General features: G+C 38.1%; 1 protein-coding gene across 1 annotated transcript; it reads right to left on the bottom strand.

Moving 5' to 3' along the window:
• Positions 1-10,179: 10,179 nt before the first annotated feature.
• Positions 10,180-11,089, bottom strand: LOC131646580 (lectin 8-like). The gene has a single exon (XM_058916590.1). It carries the CDS (start codon positions 11,087-11,089, stop codon positions 10,262-10,264), a length of 828 nt encoding a protein of 275 aa, XP_058772573.1. The 3' UTR covers positions 10,180-10,261.
• Between the last annotated feature and the right edge of the window lie 14,401 nt (positions 11,090-25,490).

Below are 25,490 nucleotides of genomic sequence, written 5' to 3'. Positions count from 1 at the left end.
CATCACAATATAGCATTCACATGTAAACATAATGTAGCAATTAAGTGCAATGAGATTAATTCATTCTAATCATGCATAATTCACATATTAAAATTACCATATCCATGATCATATATGACATTAGCATGTTTGAATACCAATTAAACAAGTCTCACGTGACTAAGGAGACATTCGGTTCCCTTTACGGAACGAAACTGTTCTCAGGGGAAATAGCAACATTCAATTTCACTCGACGCGACACACTAAGTGGGGTTCAAATATAATTAAATCTAGCATTTTGGTTTGGGGACCAATTTTATTAGAAAGTACACGTTGCTAGCTTTCCAACGATATAAAGTTTGCGCGAAACGGACTTACGACGCAAAAGTTACGAATTTCCGAAGTTTGCTGATTTTTTTCCCTCTGCGCCCAGGGTAACCGATTACCCAAACTCAGTAACCGATTACTGGCACTAAAAACAGTCCAAAATTGCATTTTTAACAGAGTAATCGGTTACCCAAAGACCCGTAACCGAATACCCTGTAGCAGAATCAATTTTCTGCGTTTTAGAAGCTCTAAACCAGTCCCAAACATCCCATGGTTGATCCCCTACACTTATAAAACAGTCCCAACGAAATTGCATCATACAAATACATTTAAGAACATCAGCATGCAAGGATTATAGCAGAACAACATAGTTAGCATCATTGATTCATGATTTTCTCACAATCCCTAAACCCCAATTGAATCCCCACATGCAAAACCCCATGGTTGCTAACTAGGGACTCACCTTAGAGTTGGAGAAGATGATGATGACAGAGCTGAAAGCAAGATGAGGATGACAAGAGCAAGATTGGGACAGAACTGGTTGCATGCAAGGATGAAGCTTGGACTGAGTTTTGGGACTCTTCTTCCTCTTCCTCTCTTTTCACACTTCTCTCCCTTTTCTTCTCTAACCAAAAATTCTGGTTTTTTAGAAAGAAAGAAGATGAGCAACCAAACATGCCCCATTTCTATTTAAGGGTGAAATTACTAATATGCCCCTCTTATTGCTACTAATAGGATAAGCTAGTCCCATAAACCAATTAGTAGAAATATATATATATATACCATATTTATCCACCTTATTTCATACTAATCATATTAGCAAATATAAAGATTGAATAAATATAATATCGGGTATTACATTCTCCCCCCTTAAATAGAATTCGTCCTCGAATTCAAAGGAAACTTACCAAAACAAGTGAGGATAAGATTCCCGCATCTCTGACTCAAGTTCCCAAGTAGCTTCCCCAGGACGCGTCTCATCCCACATCACTTTCACGATAGGTATCTCCTTACTCCGGAGGGACTTGCTAGCACGCTCCAAGATACAGCAAGGTTGAGGATCATAGGAAAGATCTGGTTCTACCTCAACAGAATCCGGAAGGATAGGATGAAAGGTATCGGGCACGAACTTCCGGAGCTGAGATACGTGGAATACGTCATGCAGCCCGGATAGTGAAGGTGGTAATGCCAACTGATAAGCCACCTCACCTACCCGACTCATAATCTGATACGGTCCCACATATCTCGGACTGAGTTTACGCGTCTTGAACGGTCCTCCCAACCTCAATCTTGGAGTAACCTTCAAAAACACATGATCACCAACTTCAAATTCTAACGGTCTCCTCCGCTTGTCCGCATAATTCTTCTGTCGGTCTTGGGCTTTCTTGAGATTATCCCGGATCATCTTAACTTTCTCGGTAGTTTCTTGTATAATCTCTGGTCCAAGAATACTCTTCTCCCCTACTTCAGCCCAACACAATGGTGATCGACATTTTCTCCCGTATAGAGCTTCGTAGGGAGCCATACCCAAACTAGCATGGTAACTGTTGTTGTAAGCGAACTCTACCAACGGCAAATGATCTTTCCAACTCCCACCTTCTTCTAAAATGCAAGCTCTCAACATATCTTCAATTGTCTGGATTGTCCTCTCCGTCTGCCCATCAGACTGAGGATGGTTAGACGTGCTCATATCCAATCTAGTCCCTAATTCCTTATGAAACATCTTCCAAAATCTCGAAGTGAATTTTGGATCACGATCAGGCACTATACTGGACGGCACTCCATGCAACCGTACAATCTCTGCTATGAAAAGCCTTGCAAGATGAATCACCTTGTGAGTGGTCTTTACAGGCAAAAAGTGAGCAGACTTAGTCAACCTGTCCACTATTACCCATATAGAATCATGTCCGCCTCGAGTACGAGGTAATCCCACAATGAAATCCATAGAGATAGAATTCCATTTCCACGTTGGTACCTCCAGTGGTTGCAACATTCCTCCTGGCCTCTGGTGTTCAATCTTAACCTGTTGACAAATGGGACATTGTGCTACATATTCCGCAATCTCCTTCTTCATACCTGGCCACCAAAAGTCCTTCTTCAAATCTTGATACATCTTAGTCGATCCAGGATGAATAGAAAATCTACTCTTGTGTGCTTCATCCAGAATCAAACGCTTCAACTCAGAATCATTTGGTACACACATCCGTTGCTGAAACAAGATTACCCCATCAGGTGCTCTAACAAAATCAGGCATGCCTTCGCTCGCCTGCAATTGCTCATCATACCCTTGGGATATCCGAATTCTTTCCCGTAGCTCATTCTGGATGCTCAAGTTACTAATCAACACACCATTGGGCGTCCATTCAAACCGAAGGTTAAGATTTCGAAACCTTTCCAACAATCCATGTTCTAACATCATCAACTCAGCAACTCGAAATTCATTCCTACTTAATGCATCTGCCACTTTGTTGGCCTTTCCTGGATGATACTTCAATTCAAAGTCATAATCCTTGAGGTACTCCATCCATCTCCTTTGTCGCATATTCAACTCCTTCTGGTCAAAGAGATATCTCAAGCTTTTATGGTCACTAAACATTTCAAAGTGAACGCCATATAGGTAATGTCGCCACACTTTAAGTGCAAAAACTATTGCAGCAAGCTCAAGATCATGGGTCGGGTAATTCTCTTCATGAGATCTCAACTGCCGAGAGGCATAGGCTACCACCTGACCATCTTGCATCAATACTCCACCTAAACCTTTCTTAGAAGCGTCACAGAACACCTCATAGGATCGGTTTGGATCCGGAATCACTAACACGGGTGCAGTAGTCAACTTCTTCTTAAGTTTCTGGAAACTTTGTTCACACTCGGAATCCCATTCAAAAGCAACCTCCTTTCGCGTAAGCTTTGTCAATGGTAAGGCTAACTTAGCAAACCCCATGATAAATCTCCGGTAATAACCTGCCAAACCTAAGAAGCTTCGGAATTCAGTCACACTCTTTGGCCTATCCCAATTCACCACTGCTTCTACTTTAGAAGGATCCACTGCTACGCCTCCTCCTGAGATGACGTGACCAAGAAAACTTACTTCGGATAGCCAAAACTCACACTTACTGAATTTGGCATACAACTGTTTCTCTCGAAGAGTAGATAACACAATCCGCAAGTGTTCTTCATGATCTTCAGGAGTACGAGAATACACAAGAATATCATCAATGAAGATCACTACAAACTGGTCCAGATATGGTTGAAAGATCCGATTCATGTAATCCATGAAAACTGCTGGAGCATTAGTTACACCAAAAGGCATAACTAAAAACTCGTAGTGACCATATCGAGTCCTGAATGCAGTCTTAGGTACATCTGAACTCTTCACTCGGATCTGATGGTATCCTGACCTAAGATCAATCTTCGAGAACACACTGGCTCCTTTCAACTGATCTAGGAGGTCATCAATCCGTGGCAGAGGATATTTGTTCTTTATGGTAACTTTGTTCAGCTGACGGTAATCAATGCACAGGCGCATACTTCCGTCCTTCTTCTTTACCAAAAGAACAGGAGCTCCCCATGGAGAAACACTGGGTTGGATAAAATGCTTAGCAAGAAGCTCTTCCAATTGGCGCTTCAGTTCTCTGAGTTCAATAGGAGACATCCTATATGGAGTGATGGAAACTGGGGCTGTTCCAGGAACAAGATCGATTGAGAATTCCGCTTCCCTTTCTGGAGGAAGAGAAGTGATATCCTCAAGAAATACATCAGGAAATTCGCACACCACCGGAATCTCCGACAATTCAACTCTCACAGAAGGTTCTTTGGAAAGAACCAAAAGAAAGGATCTTTCTTGAGAAAAGAGATAATTAACCGTGCTGATTGTACCTTCTATCAACTTGGTAATTGCATCATCGGAAGAAGTCTCTTCAGCAGGAATGAATATGGCCTTCTCTTTGCAACCAATGTACACCGAGTTAAGAGACAACCAATCCATCCCTAGAATGACATCAAGCTTCTTGAGGGGTAAGCAAATTAGATCAATCGGGAAGTCACGACCATTAAAAGACACTGAACAATCTTTACAAATTAGTCGAGCTTCCACAGTATCATCCGTTGCCGAAGAAATAATCATGGGTTCAGGTAACGGAATAACCTCCAAACCAAGTCGGTAGACGCACTCGGTGGAGATAAAAGAATGAGTGGCTCCACAATCAACTAAAACACATAAAGGTTGATTGTTAACATAACACGTACCCGCAATGAGATTATGGTTTCCCTTAGCCTTCCTCGAATCCAAAGTGTAAACTCGACCGGTAGTCTTCCCAGAAGCTCTCCTCTTGGGGCAGAATCTAGATATGTGACCTGGCTCGCCACACTCGTAACAAGTCACTGAAGAGTTGGGGCACTCCCCAGTGTGCTTCCTATTACACTTGCGACAATAAGGCGGTTGAGCTGATTGGTCACCATAAACCTGCTTCTTCTTTGATGGAGGGTTACGGGGCCTCAAATGTTGAGTAGATCTCCCTTGCTCCCTAAAATTAGCCTTGTTCTGGTTCCTCTCTTCTTGAACCCTCTTCAAGCTGTTTTCGGCAACATAGCATTGCCTCAAACATTCAACATAAGTGGTGAACTCTATTTGGGAAACACTATGAGCAATGTCGGCCCTCAAACCCATCATGAATTGATCAATCTTCCATAGTTCATCTGGAGCATAAACAACCTGTCTGGAGTAGTCTGCCAAGTCCTCGAACTTCTCCGCATATTCTGAAACAGACATGTCACCTTGCTTGAAGTTCTGGAATTCTCTTTCCTTCTGAGTCCTCACACTATTAGGGAAATACTTCTCCAAGAATGCCACTTTGAAGTGTTGCCAATCCTTAGGAATCTCTTGAGTGGTGAAATAAGTGGATGCAGTGTTCCACCACCTAAGAGCTGGTCCCTTCATCTTCTGAGTAGCAAAGATCACCTTCTCTTCTTCAGTACACTGAATAGCTTGAAACACCCTCTCCATACCCGCTAACCAATCATGAGCCAAGAGTGAATCAAGTCCGCCAACAAACTCTGGGGGATCCATCCTGAAGAAGGCACGAAAATCAGGTCCAGCTGCAGCTTGAGGAACGGGAACTTGAGCAGGAGGTTGTTGTCCCTGCATGCCTTGCATCATTTGAGCCATCATCTGGTTCTGCTGCATCATCTGCTGCATCATCTGTTGCCAAGGCACGCCTGCACCTCCAGCTTCTTGCTCGGGCTCCACATGCCTAGTTCTGGGCCTTCCGGGACCTCTGCGTTGCTCAGCCATCTCCCTGTCTGTCCTACGCATGGAATCAAGTTGATCAGGCTCAATACCATAAATAAGACATAAGGAATCCTACTGATTATACACATATGAGGCAGAATTGTACTGCATTATGATGCGTCCTAGCAAAGTCGAGGATCGACCTGCTCTGATACCAACTGTAACACCTCACACATATTTGTCTAGAATAATATGCATAAAGTATTATAAATGGTTCATAAGACGACAAATACATAATGTTTTGCAGCGGAAAGTAGAAGTGTACGAATACAAAAGCCGAATGTATCATGGCCAAAATACAAGTACACCATAATAGTACATGTCCAAAACACATAAACTAGCAAGCACGATAAGAACTAAAAGAAACATCCAAGCATCGCCAAGAGATCTAATCCATCTTTCCCTTACCGCGATCTTGTCTCGAACCACCTGAAAAAATATAATTGGAATGGGATGAGATTACTAAATTTCAGTGAGTCCACCTATCCTACTAGTCCACTCGGATCTAAAGGGAACATACTACAAATGAACGAATCCACCATTGATTCGGGGTTATTCTTACTTCCGGTACAAATACGGAGCAAATAATCAATTCATCCGCCATTGGATGAATAATGCAAATGTACAATTATATAAGAAACCAAGTATGCAAAACCCGCATCCATATACGGGGAATCCAGAAACGCGTTAATGCCTCGACTAGGTTATAAAAACACACCCTCGATGAATCACGCCCATGCCTATTGTCAAGAGACTTGTACAAGCACACCGCAAGATGATTAGACGGGTTCGCACAAGCCTAAATGGCCGCGAGATGACCTTAGCCTAATTGGCGTCATTGTCCCGTTAACCATCTTCACGCACATGTGTTAACGCCGAGTACAATACGCCATCTTGACACATGGGTCCATCGGGCGAAAGCCTAGTGATGTAGCCTACATGGCACCACTAGAGATGGTTTACCTGTCATGCGTAGGCCTACTTGGCCGCACAACGCCACCATACCGAGCACGCAAGTGTGTTAACTCCAAGTGGGAAAATGCCTCAAGACCCTCACAAGCACACTGCAACGGTAGCTCAGGTGTGAGCCCAAGATCACATGATCGGGGCTGTCCCATTGATCATAAAGCTCGGGACATAATGCAACCTAGCCCCCGGCCCGTTTCGATTCAAGCATACACACATATCAATCGCCAATCACACAGGCACACAATCCCAATTGTTTAACCGAAACAACGAGCATCAACAATATATTCATGTCTCATCACAATATAGCATTCACATGTAAACATAATGTAGCAATTAAGTGCAATGAGATTAATTCATTCTAATCATGCATAATTCACATATTAAAATTACCACATCCATGATCATATATGACATTAGCATGTTTGAATACCAATTAAACAAGTCTCACGTGACTAAGGAGACATTCGGTTCCCTTTACGGAACGAAACTGTTCTCAGGGGAAATAGCAACATTCAATTTCACTCGACGCGACACACTAAGTGGGGTTCAAATATAATTAAATCTAGCATTTTGGTTTGGGGACCAATTTTATTAGAAAGTACACGTTGCTAGCTTTCCAACGATATAAAGTTTGCGCGAAACGGACTTACGACGCAAAAGTTACGAATTTCCGAAGTTTGCTGATTTTTTTCCCTCTGCGCCCAGGGTAACCGATTACCCAAACTCAGTAACCGATTACTGGCACTAAAAACAGTCCAAAATTGCATTTTTAACAGAGTAATCGGTTACCCAAAGACCCGTAACCGAATACCCTGTAGCAGAATCAATTTTCTGCGTTTTAGAAGCTCTAAATCAGTCCCAAACATCCCATGGTTGATCCCCTACACTTATAAAACAGTCCCAACGAAATTGCATCATACAAATACATTTAAGAACATCAGCATGCAAGGATTATAGCAGAACAACATAGTTAGCATCATTGATTCATGATTTGCTCACAATCCCTAAACCCCAATTGAATCCCCACATGCAAAACCCCATGGTTGCTAACTAGGGACTCACCTTAGAGTTGGAGAAGATGATGATGACAGAGCTGAAAGCAAGATGATGATGACAAGAGCAAGATTGGGACAGAACTGGTTGCATGCAAGGATGAAGCTTGGACTGAGTTTTGGGACTCTTCTTCCTCTTCCTCTCTTTTCACACTTCTCTCCCTTTTCTTCTCTAACCAAAAATTCTGGTTTTTTAGAAAGAAAGAAGATGAGCAACCAAACATGCCCCATTTCTATTTAAGGGTGAAATTACTAATATGCCCCTCTTATTGCTACTAATAGGTTAAGCTAGTCCCATAAACCAATTAATAGAAATATATATATACCATATTTATCCACCTTATTTCATACTAATCATATTAGCAAATATAAAGATTGAATAAATATAATATCGGGTATTACAGTTTTCCTTGATCTAGTTTGTAATTTTTTTCCTATCATTAAGAGTTTTTTCTCTTCAAGTATCTAGATCTTCTGGTGGGAACGAATCGTCATTTGAATTCTACGTGAGAAATTTCGGTTAGCCTTATCACTAGGTGGCTTCACTCTTGGAGACATAGGCATGTGTCTCTACGAAAACGGATGATTCTTTTCAATTATATTTTTAATGCTATTTCTATATTATTTTTTTTTTGGTCTTTTTTAAAGATGTTTGTTAAGATTTGAAAGAAGATTATGAAAATTCAAAAAAGATTTTTGTGGAGTGGTATTAAAGTGGGTGCTAAGATTGCTTAAATTAGGTTGTTTGATGTTTGTAAGCCAAGAGATTTGGTGGCTTAGGTGTTCGCGACCTCCGGCTAGTTAATATAGCTATGTTGGGTAAGTAGGAGTAGTGATGGTTGATTTTGGGAGACTCTGGTATATGGCAGGATATCCTCTCTCTATTAGATATGGAGTTATTCTGAATTCTTCTATCCTGAGAAGATCACTTAGACTGGTTTCGAGATAGTGTTGTTAATAAAGTTACATTTGGTCTCTCAATTCCTTGTGGGGAGGGGGGAGGGGAGGTACACTCCCCTTATAGAGTTAGGTTCCTTCGAATTTTTTCTATCTTCGAGCAAAATGATTGTTCTTTGGCCTGCAAAGCTTGCTTCGCAACTTTCTTTGAGTTTCTTTGTTTCATTCCCAATTAACGCGCATTCAGAAATGCTTGCAATTTTTCAAGCTTCATTTTATATAGGTTTTTGAATTCTTCAATGACCACGACTATATGATTGACTTTGGCAGTTAAAAATCTTTGAACCTTCTCAACTTTATGAACTTCAGTTATCTTCTCTCCACATGATTTTATTTGATGGGTTAGCATCACTAATCTTGAGAAGAACTCTACAATTGTTTCGTCATTATTCATCTGCATGTTCTCATATTGTTTCCTTACAAATTGCAGTTTGACCTTCTTCAATTTCTCATCACCTCCATGCAACTTCTTGAGAGTGTACCACATATCTTTAGCCATTTTTTCCTCAATTATCTTCTCAAAGATGTTTGAATCCACACACTAATCGATCAAGAAGAGATATTTTCCATCCTTCTTGCTCAATTCACAATGAGCATATATTTGTGCCTTAGTAATATTTTCCTCTAATGCCAAAAAAAAAAAAAACAACCATTCAAGATTTCAAGCAAATATTGAAATTAGAATATAACTCTCATATGTGCACAACATCTATCACAATATTCTCCTTTAAACACTTGTAGATTGGTTGGGAATTAATTGGAGGTTGTTCTCCCATTTGTCATGGATGGAAACTGTGAATCGAACTTATACTCCTGATACCAATTTATTAGGTAACTTGACTTTTAAGTTATTTCACAAGTTGATAAATTAAATAGAGATTAAAGTAAATTTGGAAGAGGTTTATATTAATTGAATGAATTGAGATGTACATGTACAAGAGAATTGGCATTTATATAAGGGTCTTGCTAACCAGTGCCCTCAGGGCAATGGTTAAGCATTCCAAAAAAAGAAAATATTTTATAAAAAATGTAATATTTCAATTTTCGAGATATTAAATACGCAGATTACCGAGATAAATTTACTATTTTTAAAGTCTTAACTATTGTCCTGAGGACACTAGTTAACATTTCCCTTTATATAATTAGAGAAGCCATAATAAATTTTACATCATAGTTAAGTTGCTTGTGTTGCAACACCTGAACACGTTCAAAATGTTACTAACAACAATGTACAAAAACTGAATTATACTTCAAATACTAACCACAACTATCTCCTATTAATAAAAAACACTTGAGTTTAACATGTCATCCTTTAATGTTTATTTATCAATGGCTAGAATAAAAATCCTACAAAATGTTTACCTCAATATGTCCCATCTGCCCATGGATCATTCCATAATAAGGTTTTACGTCAATTTCTGCCCATCAATGATGATGAAGAAACCACTTTCTTTTTTAGTTTTCAAATATGTATCTAACTAGCCTTTTCCTTATTGCTGGGCATAGACAGAATCTTATGAAATTAACCTTATAGATCAAATGAAGTATAACCAGCAGGATAAATGCATCATAACATAAATATCATTCATAACTTTTGTGTTACATTATTAAACAACCGAATCATTACAACAATTGCAAAATAAAAGAGCAGTAAATATCATTCTTTATTTTCTTCTCCCACAAGTAATATCTATAAGTTGGAAGCAAAAGACCAAGAAAGAATGTCATGTGTTTCAGCAAGTTGACCAGTGGCACCAGAAAAACCAACAAGCACCCACTCGGACAAAACCGCCGCAAAATCAACCGGATAAGATACCGCAACACCAACCTCAACAGGACTATTAGGATAACTTACAGCTACCCTCAGTTCTTGTGTGGCAGTACTATAACTGATTCGCACCTTTCCTATCGATCCCTCCGGTTGACTATTGATCGGCCATGGAGCAACGATGGAAGACTTAATCGTATTGATGTCGATTCCTATATGAGCTGCTGAGTTCACCAAAGGAGGGTCCCATTCATTTTTAAAACTATCAAACTCGACAGCAACGATAGAGTTTTTGGAGGTATTGAAGGCGGTTTCTTTATCGAATAGTCCAAGGAATCCGCCATCGGTTGAATTATCAGGAAACTCGAAATCTAATGAAGCGATGAAGAATGTGAAACCATCACCGTGAAGCTGTGAGCCCTTCGGGTTTACCACGAATGTAAACTCGGTGGTGAATTCAGCGACCTTGCCGCTGGTTTTATCGGAGAGATGTATGGCTCCGAAGAATAAGGAGACGCCAACACTGTGTGGAGATGGTTTGCCAAGTTGGTCTTTTTTGGTTAGATGTAGTACTCCATCTGTTGTGTTGGCATCTCCGTCAAGGAGGATGCTTTCGGTGTCTGATTCAAATTTGGGGAAGGTGAAAGAAAATGATTCGGATTTGACATTGGTGATTAGGAAGAGAAAGGTTAAAAGGAAAATGGAGAAGATGGTTTGTGTTGCAAGGAGTTTTGGTTTGGAGTTGGCCATTGTAGTTATTGTTGTGAATGATGTATTCAACAAAGGGTTTGTCCATCTATATATAGGATATGAGCTTTGATATTTGAAAGATTTCTTTTTGGATCAAATTAATGCTTCTAAATTGCATTATTTTAATTAAATTAAGTCAGTTCAATAATAGTTGTACAAAGACATTTGATTGGAATGACTAAGATTCAAAAATGTTAAGAGCGTTTGGATGACATAATTGAAATTTTTTATAAAATTTAAAATTATAAGCAATATCAATAATTTAATTGAAATTTATTTATTTTATATTTTTTTTGTTTGGATGAAGTATGAGATTATTTCATTGTTAAATTTTATAGTTATTTTGTAAGTTCTAAAATTTCGATGACAAATTTAAAATTTGAAAAAGAGTAGCCAAATTTCAATTTTAAAATTTTAGAGGATTAATTTGTAAAATTTAAAAATTATTTAGGATTAATTTGCAATTATTTTGAAAATTTTAAGGGATAAATTGTAAATTTTGGAAAATATGGGGTTTAACTTCTAAAATTTGAAATAATAACAATATTCAATTTAACATCTACATTCTATCAAGTATAAGAGAAATTTTAAATTCTTTGATTTTAAATGTTATTTCAAAATTATTAAATTTAATTTGAACAAAATATATTATAGATTTTTATCATTTTAATAACTTTTCATATTTTTTATCCAAATAATAAATTTTGTACAAATAATTTTAAATTATTTTAAAACTCCATATTCTTTTATTAAAATGTTTCATCCAAACACACTTTTACGCTTATTTTGTTGGTGAATATTTAGATTTTAAAAATATATTTTTCTCGAAGTTTTATGTTCAAACATTCCATTATGTACTAACAATCTATGTGTTGTCTTGAATTACAAATATCAAATTTTCTATAAGAAAAACCAATATTCCTTTTTTGTCCTATAGATTAACCCCAAATTCATTTAGATCTTTTAACTTAAACAAAATTGTCATGTTAATCATTAACTTTTCAATCTTTAAAATACATTATATTAATTTTTTTTATTTAATTAATGACAAATTTAGTGACCAATTCATCATTCATCACTAATAAAATAAAATATTTAAAATAAATATTTTGAAAAATTAAAAAACTAAGAATATTTCTTAAACCAAAAACTTATATAAAAAAAGACGGCAATTTGAACTCCCACTAAACTATTAAAAAATGGATTTAAACTCTCATTAAACTATTAGGAAACAAATTGTATTGTAAAAGACAAAGCCAAAAAAGTTGCACAATTTTTTAATGAAAAAACATTACCTAAATTTTAATTCTAAAAAATATATTTTTTTTAATAGGCAAGGATTCTATTAAAAGGATTATTTTTTTTTAGCAAATACATATTTTTATTTGACAGGCAGCAGACCCTATCTCGGTGCTGGCAGCCACAAAATTTGGAATTCTGAAGCTTCCCCAATGCCATAAATCGTCCTTCTAGCCCCCATACAAGCGACGGACGCATTCTTTAGCAAGGAATCCGCGAAAAGAGAAAGGAAAGACTCTTTCAACGGAACTCCGCCAAGCCACTTTGCATGCCAAAAGGATGTATTAAAGCCTTTTCCCACCTTAAAGTTGCAATTGTTCACTATGGCATCTTTAAAGGGATTCTTTCCTAAAGAGAGAATGTCCTTCCACCAAAGAGATTGAGTATTACGGGAAGGGGTAAAATCTCCGCCGTTGGTCACTTGTAAACAAATATCACCATACCTAGCACAAAGAAGGTTGTACCAAATAGAGTCCGAACCTTCAAGAATCCTCCACCTCCATTTATCTAAGAGAGCTACATTGAAATCGCCGATCTTCCTCACTCCTAATCCTCCCATCTCTACCGGAAGACACACAACGTTCCATCCCACCCAATGAATCTTTCTACTTTCATCCGATCCGCCCCACAAAAAGCTACTTTGAAGTTTGGTGAGCTCTTTAACAACCGTAGCCGGCATCCTAAAAAAAGACGTCGTAAAAATTGAAAGCGAACAAAGGATGGACTTTAAAAGAGTAATTCTCCCTCCTAAGTTGAGATACCGATTCTTCCAACACGATAGCCGCTTCTTAACCTTCTCCAAAATCGGATTCCAAGTTGAAACCCTCCTAGGATTCGAGCCCACAAGAATACCAAGAAAATTGAAAACTTTGCCTTCCACCTTACAAGCCAAAAGAGAAGAAGCCGCTTTGACCAAATTGTTGGAGACATTAAGCCCAATCAACTTACTTTTGTGATAGTTGATGTCGAGGCCGAAAACCATTTCAAACGCCGTCAAAATAGCCTTTATAGCCCAAATTTGCTTCCAACTCCCTTCACCAATCAATAAGGTGTCGTCCGCGAATTGAAGGATGTTCATGGAACACTTACCGTTAACAAGAAATCCAACGTATTCTTCCATGATAATAGCTTTCTTCACCAAGGCCGTGAGGCCTTCCGCCGCAAATGTTAGAACAAGATTTGTTCTGATCAATATTCTTAGTTTTGATGATAACAGGGATATGAATTTTGTGTGAGATAATGTGGTACTCTAATACATTGCAATTTCCCTTTCAGGAAATATATAAAGAGTATGCACAAATCAGCGCTCAGAAGCTTTGTCTCAGAAGGTTCAGCATGCAACATCAGAACATGGTCTGGCAAGACACCAGAAGATGGTCAAGGCAGAATCAGAACATGGGTCTATGGAAGCATCAGAAGAACTTGAGATCAGAAGCAGAAGCACTGAAGTTCTCATGGTATCACGCTCAGAAGCACTTCAAGGTCAGAAGACAAGAAGATGCTATGCACCAAGCTGTTTGACTCTAATGATATTCAAACATTGTATACACAAACATCAGATCAGAAGAAAGTACAGGGGGCAGGCTACGCTGACTGACAAAAGGAACGTTGGAAGCTATTAAAGGCAACGTCAGTAGACACAACGTGAACAAGGCTCGAGGTAGTTGACAAAAGCGTGAAACATTAAATGCAATGCTGTACGGAATACGCAAAGCATTAAATGCTCCCAACGGTCATCTTCTCAAGTGCCTATAAATATGAAGTTCTGATGAGAAGCAAGGTTAACCAATTCTGAACGAACTTATTCTGAAAAACTTGCTGAAACGCTGTTCAACTCAAAGCTCATAAACTTCATCTTCATCAAAGCTCACTACATTGCTGTTATAATATATTAGTGAGATTAAGCTTAAACGTTAAGAGAAATATCACTGTTGTGATTATAGCTTTTCAGAAGCATTTGTAATACTCTTAAATTTGATTACATTAATTTGTAAGTAACTAGAGTGATCAAGTGTTGATCAGGATACTCTAGGAAGTCTTAGCTTGTGTCTAAGCAGTTGTAATTAGAGTGATCACGTGGTGGTCAGGATACTCTAAGAAAGTCTTAGCTTGTGTCTAAGCATTTGTTCCTAGATTGATCAGGTTGTGATCAGGATACTCTAGAAGACTTAGTCGTGGGCTAAGTGGAAAACCATTGTAATCTGTTGCGATTAGTGGATTAAATCCTCAGGTGAGGTAAATCACTCCGTGGGGGTGGACTGGAGTAGTTTAGTTAACAACGAACCAGGATAAAAATAACTGTGCAAATTGTTTTTATCGTTCAAGTTTTTAGACTACACTTATTCAAACCCCCCCTTTCTAAGTGTTTTTCTATCCTTCAATTGGCATCAGAGCGCCGGTTCTAAGGTGCAAGCACTTAATCGTGTTTAGAAAAGATTCAGGAAGAGAAAAACGCTTCAGTAAAAGATGGCTGGTGAAATTCCAACAGATCCACCTGCATCAACATCTGGCTCTGCTGAGCAATACAATGGTAACAATGGTTATACTAGACCACCAGTATTTGATGGTGAAAACTTTGAATACTGGAAAGATAAACTGGAAAGTTACTTTCTTGGTCTAGATGGTGAACTATGGGATCTTCTGATGGATGGTTACAAACATCCAGTGAAAGCTAGTGGCGTAAGGCTTATAAGGCAAGAAATGGATGATGATTAGAAGAAGCTTTTCAAGAATCATCATAAATGTAGGACTGTTTTGCTGAATGCTATCTCTCATGCTGAGTATGAGAAGATATCTAACAGGGAAACTGCCCATGATATATATGAGTCATTGAAAATGACCCATGAGGGAAATGCTCATGTCAAGGAGACTAAAGCTCTTGCTCTAATCCAGAAATATGAAGCCTTCAAGATGGAGGATGATGAAGATATTGAGAAGATGTTCTCAAGATTTCAAACTCTAACTGCTGGATTGAGAGTTCTGGATAAAGGCTACACCAAGGCTGATCATGTAAAGAAGATCATCAGAAGCTTACCTAGAAGATGGGGTCCAATGGTGACTGCATTCAAGATTGCCAAGAATCTGAATGAAGTTTCGTTGGAAGAACTTATCAGTGCCTTAAGAAGCCATGAAATAGAGCTGGATGCAAACGAGCCTCAGAAGAAAGGTAAGTCTATTGCATTAAAATCTAATGTTAAAAAATGCACTAACGCTTTTCAGGCTAGAGAAGAAGATCCTGAAGAATCAGAATCTGATGAAGAAGATGAACTGTCCATGATCTCCAGAAGGGTAAACCAACTCTGGAAGAGCAAGCAAAGGAAGTTCAGAGGCTTCAGAAGTTCAAAGAGATTTGAACGAGGAGAATCTTTTGACAGAAGATCTGACAAGAAGAAGGCTGTCTGCTATGAGTGCAATGAGCCTGGACATTACAAGAACGAGTGTCCAAAACTTCAGAAGGAAAATCCCAAGAAGAAGTTTCATAAGAAGAAAGGTCTTATGGCAACATGGGATGATTCTGAATCAGAATCAAAATCAGACTCTGAAGAAGAGCAAGCCAACTTCGCGCTGATGGCTAGAGAAGATGATGGATCAGAATCTACATCAGAATCAGATTCTGAAGAGGTATTTTCTGAACTATCTAGAGAAAAGTTAGTTTCCAGTTTAACAGAACTTCTGGAACTCAAGGCTCATCTTAGTATCAAATACAAAAAGCTGAAAAAGCAGTTTGAATTTGAAACTAAGAAGCTGGAATTGGAAAATTCTGAACTGAAGGAAAAAGTTTTAAATCTATCCAAAGATAGTGGATGTCCTTCTGAAACAGAAAAATCCATTCCTAGCATGAATCATATTCTGAAAGAATATGACTCGAGCTTCAGAAAGTTCTTATCTAGAAGTATTGGCAGAAGTCATCTTGCTTCTATGATATATGGTGTTTTTGGAAACAGAAGGTTTGGTTTTGGCTATGAGGGTGATACCTCACATAAATTTGAACCTGTTGATGATCTGAAGATCACATACAAGCCATTGTATGATCAGTTCAAATATGGCCATGCTCATGATATTAGGCTCACTTCACATGCACAGAAGTTTAACACTGTTCACACCAAGAAGCATGTGACACATCCTAAGAAATATCATGCTGACAAACCTAAAGAATATCATGTTGTTCCTCCTGTTAAATATTCTGATAAACCCAAGTTCAATCAGAACTTGAGGAGAACTAACAAGAAAGGACCCAAGAAATTGTGGGTACCTAAGGAGAAGATAATTTCTGTTGCAGATATCCTTGGCGGCAAAGAGGACAAAAAGCAAAATGTCATGGTACCTGGACTCTGGGTGCTCGCGACACATGACGGGAAGAAGGTCTACATTCCAAGACCTGGTGCTTAAGCCAGGTGGAGAAGTCAAGTTTGGAGGAGATCAGAAGGGCAAAATCATTGGCTCTGGAACCATAAGTCTTGGTAACTCTCCTTCCATAACTAATGTACTTCTTGTAGAAGGATTGACGCATAACTTATTGTCCATAAGTCAATTAAGTGACAATGGTTATGATATAATCTTTAATCAAAAGTCTTGCAAGGCTGTAAGACAGAAGGATGGCTCAATCCTATTTACAGGCAAGAGGAAGAACAACATTTATAAGATTGATCTTTCTGATCTTGAGAAGCAGAAGGTGACTTGTCTTATGTCTGTTTCTGAGGAGCAATGGGTCTGGCACAGAAGATTAGGACATGCTAGTTTGAGAAAGATTTCTCAGATTAACAAACTAAATCTGGTCAGAGGACTCCCAAATCTGAAATACAAATCAGATGCTCTTTGTGAAGCATGTCAGAAGGGCAAGTTCTCCAAACCTGCATTCAAGTCTAAGAATGTTGTGTCTACCTCAAGGCCGTTAGAACTCTTGCACATTGATCTGTTTGGCCCAGTCAAAACAGCATCTGTCAGAGGGAAGAAATATGGATTAGTCATCGTTGATGATTATAGCCGCTGGACATGGGTAAAGTTCTTGAAACACAAGGATGAGTCTCATTCAGTGTTCTTTGAATTCTGCACTCAGATCCAATCTGAGAAAGGGTGCAAAATCATAAAGGTCAGAAGTGATCATGGTGGTGAATTTGAGAACAGATTCTTTGAGGAATTCTTCAAAGAAAATGGTATTGCCCATGTTATACCCCAAAATTTGCCCACCTATTTTTCAAGAAAACTCCAATCTGAAAATTAAGGGTCTCATATAATCATGGATTTTTATTTCAACAAATATCCTGACATATGAAATACTTAGTTTTTAGAATTTTTCTTATACAGTAATTTGGCTTGCAGTTGAATTTATTCTTACGCAAACGCCAAATACTGTTTATTACTTCACACATGCTATTTATTTATTTACAGATAAATAGTACTGACACAATTGGTACAGAGTTAAATCTTTTTGCAGGCGCAGAATCAGGAAACTCAGACTGTACTGGTAACAGTATATATTAGTTATTTATTATGTCTGTGTTTTTAACAAGTCATGTAAATAACTTTAATTTTTCAAACATAAAACAAAAACAACAAAAAAAGAAAATTAACTTTGACTGTTGATTTTTCACTCTAACTGCTGCATCAATACCTGGACAGTCAGTTGACAGCCAAACTGCTGGCAGTACAATTCTCAGTGATTTGTACAATCAATCAAATCAATCATTCACAATTCAAATTTCCAAGATTTTTGTGTTAGAAGTCTTCTGAATATCACATGATTAGCAGAAACTCAACACTGCACAAAAATCAGGTACGCTTAACTGCCTCCTATACAGACAGTCCCTAATCAGGGTTTTTCTTGTTTTAACAGGAGCAACAAGTTTTGAGAGCTCAAATGGATTTCATATACATCCATACATCTCAAAGTACCATCATACAAATTTTCAAACTTCAATTCACTCAGACGCACCGTCAGCAGCTCAAACAGTCAACAGACGACCCGTTTGACCAAAAAAGTCAACTGACAGTCAAAAATGAAATTTTTTGTCAAAGTCCATATTTTGTCAAAGGATTCAACATTTGATCATTGGATGATCACAATTCATCAAGAAAAGATCAAAAATCAACAAAACCCTAAGATTCAAAATTAGGGTTTTTGCCTGCAAAGTCAACTCAACTTTGACTGATCATAACTCTCTCATCCTTCATCCAAAAAATGTCAACCAAAGCTCATTTTGAAGGAAATTCAATTATCTTTCAAATGCAATTGATCCCATGGTCATTGCATTCACCATTTGGAAAATATGGCCAAAGACATTACAGGTCATTTTCAAAGTCAACAAAAAGACACTTTTTTCAAAAGGACACACAAGGAGAACCAAAAATCATTTTGACATGAGACCAAAGACATTGGTTAGAGGACTCTTTGAGGTTTCCAAAAAGTGCAAGATCTCCTTCATATGACAAAAATTGAAGGATTTACACCTTGTTGAAGTTGGCTAAATTTTGGGAAAATGCATGAAATCAACATTGCTCAAAAATGTTTTTTTTCCAAAAGATGCCAAGTTTTTGTGGTCCAAACATCTTTTCCATGTTACTATGGGCCTCCCACGACCAAGACAAAGCCCACATCTATATTATCCATTTTTGACATGATTTTATCTTATTTTAAGATTAAAATCAAAGGAAAATTGCATGGATAATTGGTGACTTGGTCTCCAAGTATGACTCACCTCCAAAATCTTCAATTTTCTGCAGAAGATTGATGCCCAAGGCAAGAGCATTGAATGGAGTCAAGGCTTGGTCAAAAATTCAAAGTTTTTTAATATTAAAGAACCAAACTTTCAACAAAGGCAACTATAGCTTCTTGCTTCACTTCCAAGCAGCCTTTGGGCTATAAAAGGAGTAGCATACTTCAGCAACAAGAGGAGGACACGAAGAGATAGCAAGAGAATAGCCACAAACCTCTCAAAATTCTCAAAAAATCTCCATACTTTGTAATTTTCAAAATCAATTTTCCAATCAATATTAATACAAACCAAGCATTCTAATCATCTTCTCAAAGATAATAGAGTAAGATTGAACTTTAAACACAGGCCCATGAGAGTCGTATAAAGCATATAATACTCTTCATGTACATATGAATTTTATTTTCGTTTTTGTATATGCAACTGATTTCAATGCTAACCAACCATCCTATCATGCTCATAAGGTCCTATGCAAATGATCTGGGCCTTAACATGCCAACTCCCACGTGAGGATAGCCATATGCCATTAACATAAGCTTATGAGTGTTCATACTTTAACATCTTCGAACCTATAGCTATGAGCATCAAACCACGAAACTAATGACATATTTGGATTCAGGGCATCATGTTTAGTGGATCTGGGTTGTTTTCATATGTTGCTAACGTGTGTTCTTGCAGGTTTGGGAAGCTACCGAAAATAACGTTTTTGTATCGTGAAATAGAGGGGGTTAAAAACCCCCGCTATCTGTCTGAAAAAGTGCATGGGACGGAGGTTGAAGACGACCACGCGTCCGAGCGTGGTTCGTCAGTCAACTTTTCAACCTTCTCTCCTCTGTTTCCATTGGTCCATGCAGGCGAGGGTGGGGACCAGTCTGACTTTGGTCTCCCACTAATCCCATGCCTTGCTTTAATCATGTGCTTCATGTGACCTCAGATCTGAACCCTTGGATCAATTCAATCTCCAATCCAACGCCTCACACACGCAGCTACACCATGCTCCCTCAGTCAACTTCCACACTGAATAAGTATCCTTTTTTATTTTCTATTTTATTTTAATTTCTTTGATAAATTAATTAAAAATAGTTTAAAAATTCAAAAAATTCCCCAAAAAATATTTTAAACTTCTAAAATAATATATTATTTTCTGAAATAAAAATATTTTATTTTTCTTCAAAATTTCAATATTTTTCATAATTAATTAGTATGTATTTATATATTTGCTTATTAATTATTTTAATTAGTCAAAAAATCATAAAAAAATTGTTCTTTGTGTTAAATATTGTTTATATATCATAAACTAATTTTGTACATATTTAGGATAATTTTATCATTAAGTCTTAATTATTTGTGTAATTATTTATATAATTATGTTTTAATTAACTTAAAAAATCCAAAAACAATTTCAAAAATTCCAAAAAAATTAGTTTTGTTCTAAAATCAATTAACAAACATTTTGTACATATTCTAAACTTATTTTCTAAGTTTGATCATTTTTTCATCTTTTCTTTATTTTAAAATTAATTAATCATGCATTAATTATATTTAAAATAAATCATAAAAATACAAAAATATGCCTTTTATTTCTTGCAATTTAAAATTCCTAGATAAATGTATAGGATGTCAAATTCATGTAAATAGGCTAGTTTACATTTCCCGCACAATCGATGTAATAGCGTAGATTTACTTTCTGCACTTTACATTTCCGCATTTTAATTTCCAGCACCCATATAAACTGCGTGTATGTCAAAGATAAAACTGAACCGTCAGATCACTAACTTCAAAGATAAATATCTGAATTCAATCACAATCACATTTGCACCTCCTAGGGTAACCCCTTTTCACTCTTTTCAAAATCAAAGTTACATTTCTACTGTTTCGAGTACAAAATCGAACCTTTTGTTTATATCCGACGAATGGATAGATTTTTAAAGGGAACAAGGATAAAGACCTCCTAACTCAGGGTAGACCTCCTAGTTTGCTTGCTCAAAATCAAAACAAACAAAATTCTCATACACTGTTGTTTTTTAAAACGAATTTTCCAAAAGACAATATTTTGTATACATCCAAACACGGATCATTACAAAATTAACGATCTTTTCAAAACATCTTTCGAAAGATAAACAAGCATTTGTATATATCCGCACAAGGATCATTACAAATTCTATTTGCAAAGGTATTTCAAAAACACAGGTAAAGCATTCTGAATCAATTGAAAAGTAAAGCAAATGAGCTAAGCAAACTAAAGAGCCCATGGATAACCATGGATACAAAGGGTGCTAACACCTTCCCTTTGTATAACCTACCCCCTTACCCAGAATCTCTCAAAGGTCTTTTTTCTGTTTCTTTTATAAACCTTTCCTTCATTGGATAAAATAAAAGGTCGGTGGCGACTCTGTAAACTTTTTCAAAAGTGACGCGAAAGCGTCCGATCGACAAAAAAGAGTCAGTTCACGTATCCCACCCACGGAGGGGTATGGCCCGAAAGGACGGTCCACAGAACTGGCGACTCTGCTGGGGAATACAAATTCAAAATGTTTTCAAAAGGGGTTACCTTTAGAGTATAGATCATTTCGATGTTTTCAATTGTTTGATCTGATTGCTTTACTTTTCACAGGTTTGCTTGGGTACTTTGCTTGTGTGAAAGATTCTAACCCGAATCTCGAGATACCTTAAGTATATGACAATAGACCAAGGAAACTGTACGGCATGTACCGATACGGTTGATCTGGTAGTCATCGTTAGTGTGATACTTTGGTTTATACTGATGTCCCTTGAAAGCGATCAAGGAGTATATTAGGCTTCCGAAGTGTCATTAACACTAATTTGTCTTAGAACCTTTTAGTTGAACTTGACTTGTGGCCTATTAAGTGGCTAGCTTTGAAATTGATCGAAGCTAGTTATCCTCGAGGAATATTCTTGATCGGCCGTCCGAGCGCCGTATTGAGATGTTGTCTCCAAGGATCATAGAACCCGAATACTATTCTAGGACAGGTTTTCAACCAACTCAACTTCAGAGGGGAGGGTATCACCTATCAACCTCATGCAAGCCTTTAAACCTAAGGCTATTGTTTGATTTGTTTTTGTGTGCCACATGTTTGCATCATAAACACATCATTTTTCACTACACATTTCAAGGATCAAAGAGTTTACTTTTGTTTTTGCAGGTAATGGCTCCCGCCACCAGAGATTACATCCGAATCAATATCTCAACGGTGCCATCTGAACTCAAAGTCTTGGTAGCAGAATTCCCCAGGAATGCTCAATTCACTGAAAAGCATGGTCACTTACTCCATTTGGTTACCTCAAAGTTTGAAGAAGACATGATACGGGTCCTGTTCCAGTTCTTCGACCCTGAACATCATTGCTTCACATTTCCTGATTACCAGTTGGTACCCACTTTGGAAGAATTCTCTGAATTAATTGGATTACCAATCCGAGATCAATTACCTTTCACTGGTTTAGAAAGAAAACCAAAACTTGAAGTCATTGCTGCTGCTTTACATCTGCAAAAGTCAGAAATCAAATCCAATTGGGAAACAAAGAGTGGAGTTGAGGGTTTGCTTGCCAAATTCTTACTGGAAAAGGCTCGACTACTGCTAGAAAACAAAAGTTATCCAGCTTTTGAAGAAGTTATGGCTCTTTTGATCTATGGGTTGGTTTTGTTCCCTAATTCCGACCAGTTCATAAGTGTACACATCATCAACCTTTTCCTAATTCGCAACCCGGTACCAACATTGCTGGGAGACATCCTACACTCTCTACACACTCGTACCACGAAGAAGCGAGGAACTCTCATGTGCTGTATACCACTGCTGGCTAGGTGGTTTACATGTCATCTTCCCCGATCAGTACTGAGAAATGAACAAAGAGCACAATGGTCTTACAGAATCATGTCTTTATCTCATTCAGATATCCGATGGAACAACTTCTTTCAAAGAGACATTACTATCATTGATCATTGTGGAGAATACCCTAATGTGCCACTCCTTGGCATTAAAGGAGGTATCACTTACAATCCCTCTTTAGCTCTACGCCAATTCGGATATGCAAGAAACAACGGTCCTCATGACATGATTATCCGTGGCATTGTGTTTGATTACGAGAATGATTCTCACAGACACCGACGAAGATTCATACAGGCTTGGGACAGTGTCTATAGAATAGAAAGCAAAACTCTGGGGCAATGGAATTCTATTCCTATGGAACTTTACCTCAGATGGGTGCGTACTCATGCTCAAAAACTCATGATGCCCTATCCCGCTGTTCTACCTGTGACTATCGAATCAGAAGTCGAAGGTTACGAACCTCAAGTTATTCTACACCCGGATATGCCAACTGACTTGGAAGAGTTGCAAAAATCCTGGGTTCAACTCAAAGAGGAAAGAGACACCTTCAAAGAACACTGTCAGGACTATGAGAGAAGGCTATTCGAGCTCACCAGACAGCTTCAAGAAGAACAAAGAATCAACGCATTCCTGGGGACAAAGAAAAAGCGCCCACGGGAGACCTGAAAGATCATTTATTTTATTTTCTGTCTTGTAAGCCCAAATGAGGCAAAGAAAAAAGAATAAATTGATTAACTAACGTTTGTTGCTTCTTTAACAAATCTAGACTTTATGATCCTTGAAAACATTGCACACATGCATTCACATGCATTGCATACACATTGCATTTCATACATTGCATTTCATACATTGCATTCATATACATTGCATACACATTGCATACATGGCATCCAGTCATACACATTTCATAACAGGTTCTCATGACGGGTTTCTCATCTCTTCGCTGTTTATTTCAGTCAGAAGAGATGGAATCTGAGGCAAGCATCAAGAATCTCGAAGTACAGAATGCCCAAGTTCAAGTGGCAATTCTGGAACTGGCAAAGGGGCAACAAGAGCTGAAAGCCCTGATACTCAAGAAGAAGAAGAAGCCCAAAGAATCTGCAGGCTTGAGTTACCTGAGAAGGAAGATCAAGATCCCTGTCAAAAAGATCAAAAAGCCACCAATCCCTGAAATAGTCGGTGATGGTGAACAAGAAGATAATCAAAGCAACCAGGGTTCTGCTAAACCCTCTCTCTCTTCAAATGAAGAAGAAGATCATTCTGGAGACGAACAGGATGATGACAAATACCAACAGTTGGAGGATCGTATGAAAGCTATGGAAATACAAAAAATACCTGGCTTAGATTTCAATGATCTGGGACTCGTGTCGGATGTTGTCATCCCTCCAAAATTCAAAGTTCCAACCTTTGCAAAGTATGATGGAGTTTCTTGTCCAAAACTACATTTGAGATCTTATGTGAGGAAGATACAACCTCATACAACAGATAACAAATTGTGGATTCACTTTTTCCAAGAAAGTCTGTCAGGTACACAACTCGAATGGTACTACCAGCTAGAAAATACCAAGGTTCATACTTGGGAAGAATTAGCTGCTGCTTTTTACAAACAGTACCAATACAATGCTGATCTTACACCCACTCGTACTCAATTGCGAGGCATGTCTATGGGACCAAAAGAAAGTTTCAAAGAGTATGCACAAAAGTGGAGAGATATGGCTGGAAGGGTTCAACCACCCTTATCTGATCGCGAACTAGTCGACATGTTCATGGGCACTTTAACTGGCCCATTCTATAGCCATTTGCTGGGAAGTTCATCATCAGGTTTCACTGACCTAATACTGACCGGAGAACGTGTCGAAAGTGGCATTCGAAATGGAAAAATTCAAGTAGGATCCTCCTCTGGTACTACAAAAAGGCCCATCAGAAATGAGGTCAATACAGCGCAAATTCAGACAAGTCACAAAAGTGATCAGCATCAATCTGTAGGGGCAGTTATGATCTCCGCATCTGCACCTCAAAAAGATCAACAGCCAAAATATACGCATCGACCAGATGCACCAAGAAGAACTTTCACCAAAATCAACATGCCAATCTCTCAGGCATTGCAGCACTTGCTTAAAGCGGATCTGATCACATTAAGGGGTCCTCCGAAGAATGTCAATACTTCTTCTCTGAATTATCGCCCTGATGCAACATGTGCCTATCATTCAAACTGTCCAGGACATGACGCAGATCACTGCTGGGCCCTGAAAAATAAAATCCAAGACATGATAGATGCTGGAGAAATTGAGTTCGATCCTCCAGAAACTCCAAATGTCATCACAGCGCCTATGCCAAAGCATGACAAAACTGTTAATGCTATCATAGACACAGTTTACATTTATGATGTGAACGAAGTATCAATTCCACTCCTCGAAGTCAAAAGAAAGTTCATCCAAGCTGGTTACTTTCCAGGTTGTGATCCCGACTGCTTTTATTGCTCACGCCAACCCAATGGTTGTGAAAATCTAAAGATGGGAATTCAAAAACACATGGATCGCCGTATCA

Source organism: Vicia villosa, linkage group LG2 (genome assembly GCF_029867415.1).
Source record: "Vicia villosa cultivar HV-30 ecotype Madison, WI linkage group LG2, Vvil1.0, whole genome shotgun sequence".
Lineage (NCBI taxonomy): Eukaryota > Viridiplantae > Streptophyta > Magnoliopsida > Fabales > Fabaceae > Vicia > Vicia villosa.
This window is presented reverse-complemented; position numbering and strand designations above follow the sequence as displayed.

Excerpts from the sequence above, each read along its gene's own strand:
- LOC131646580 (XM_058916590.1), bottom strand. The coding sequence starts at position 11,089 with ATGGCCAACTCCAAACCAAAACTCCTTGCAACACAAACCATCTTCTCC.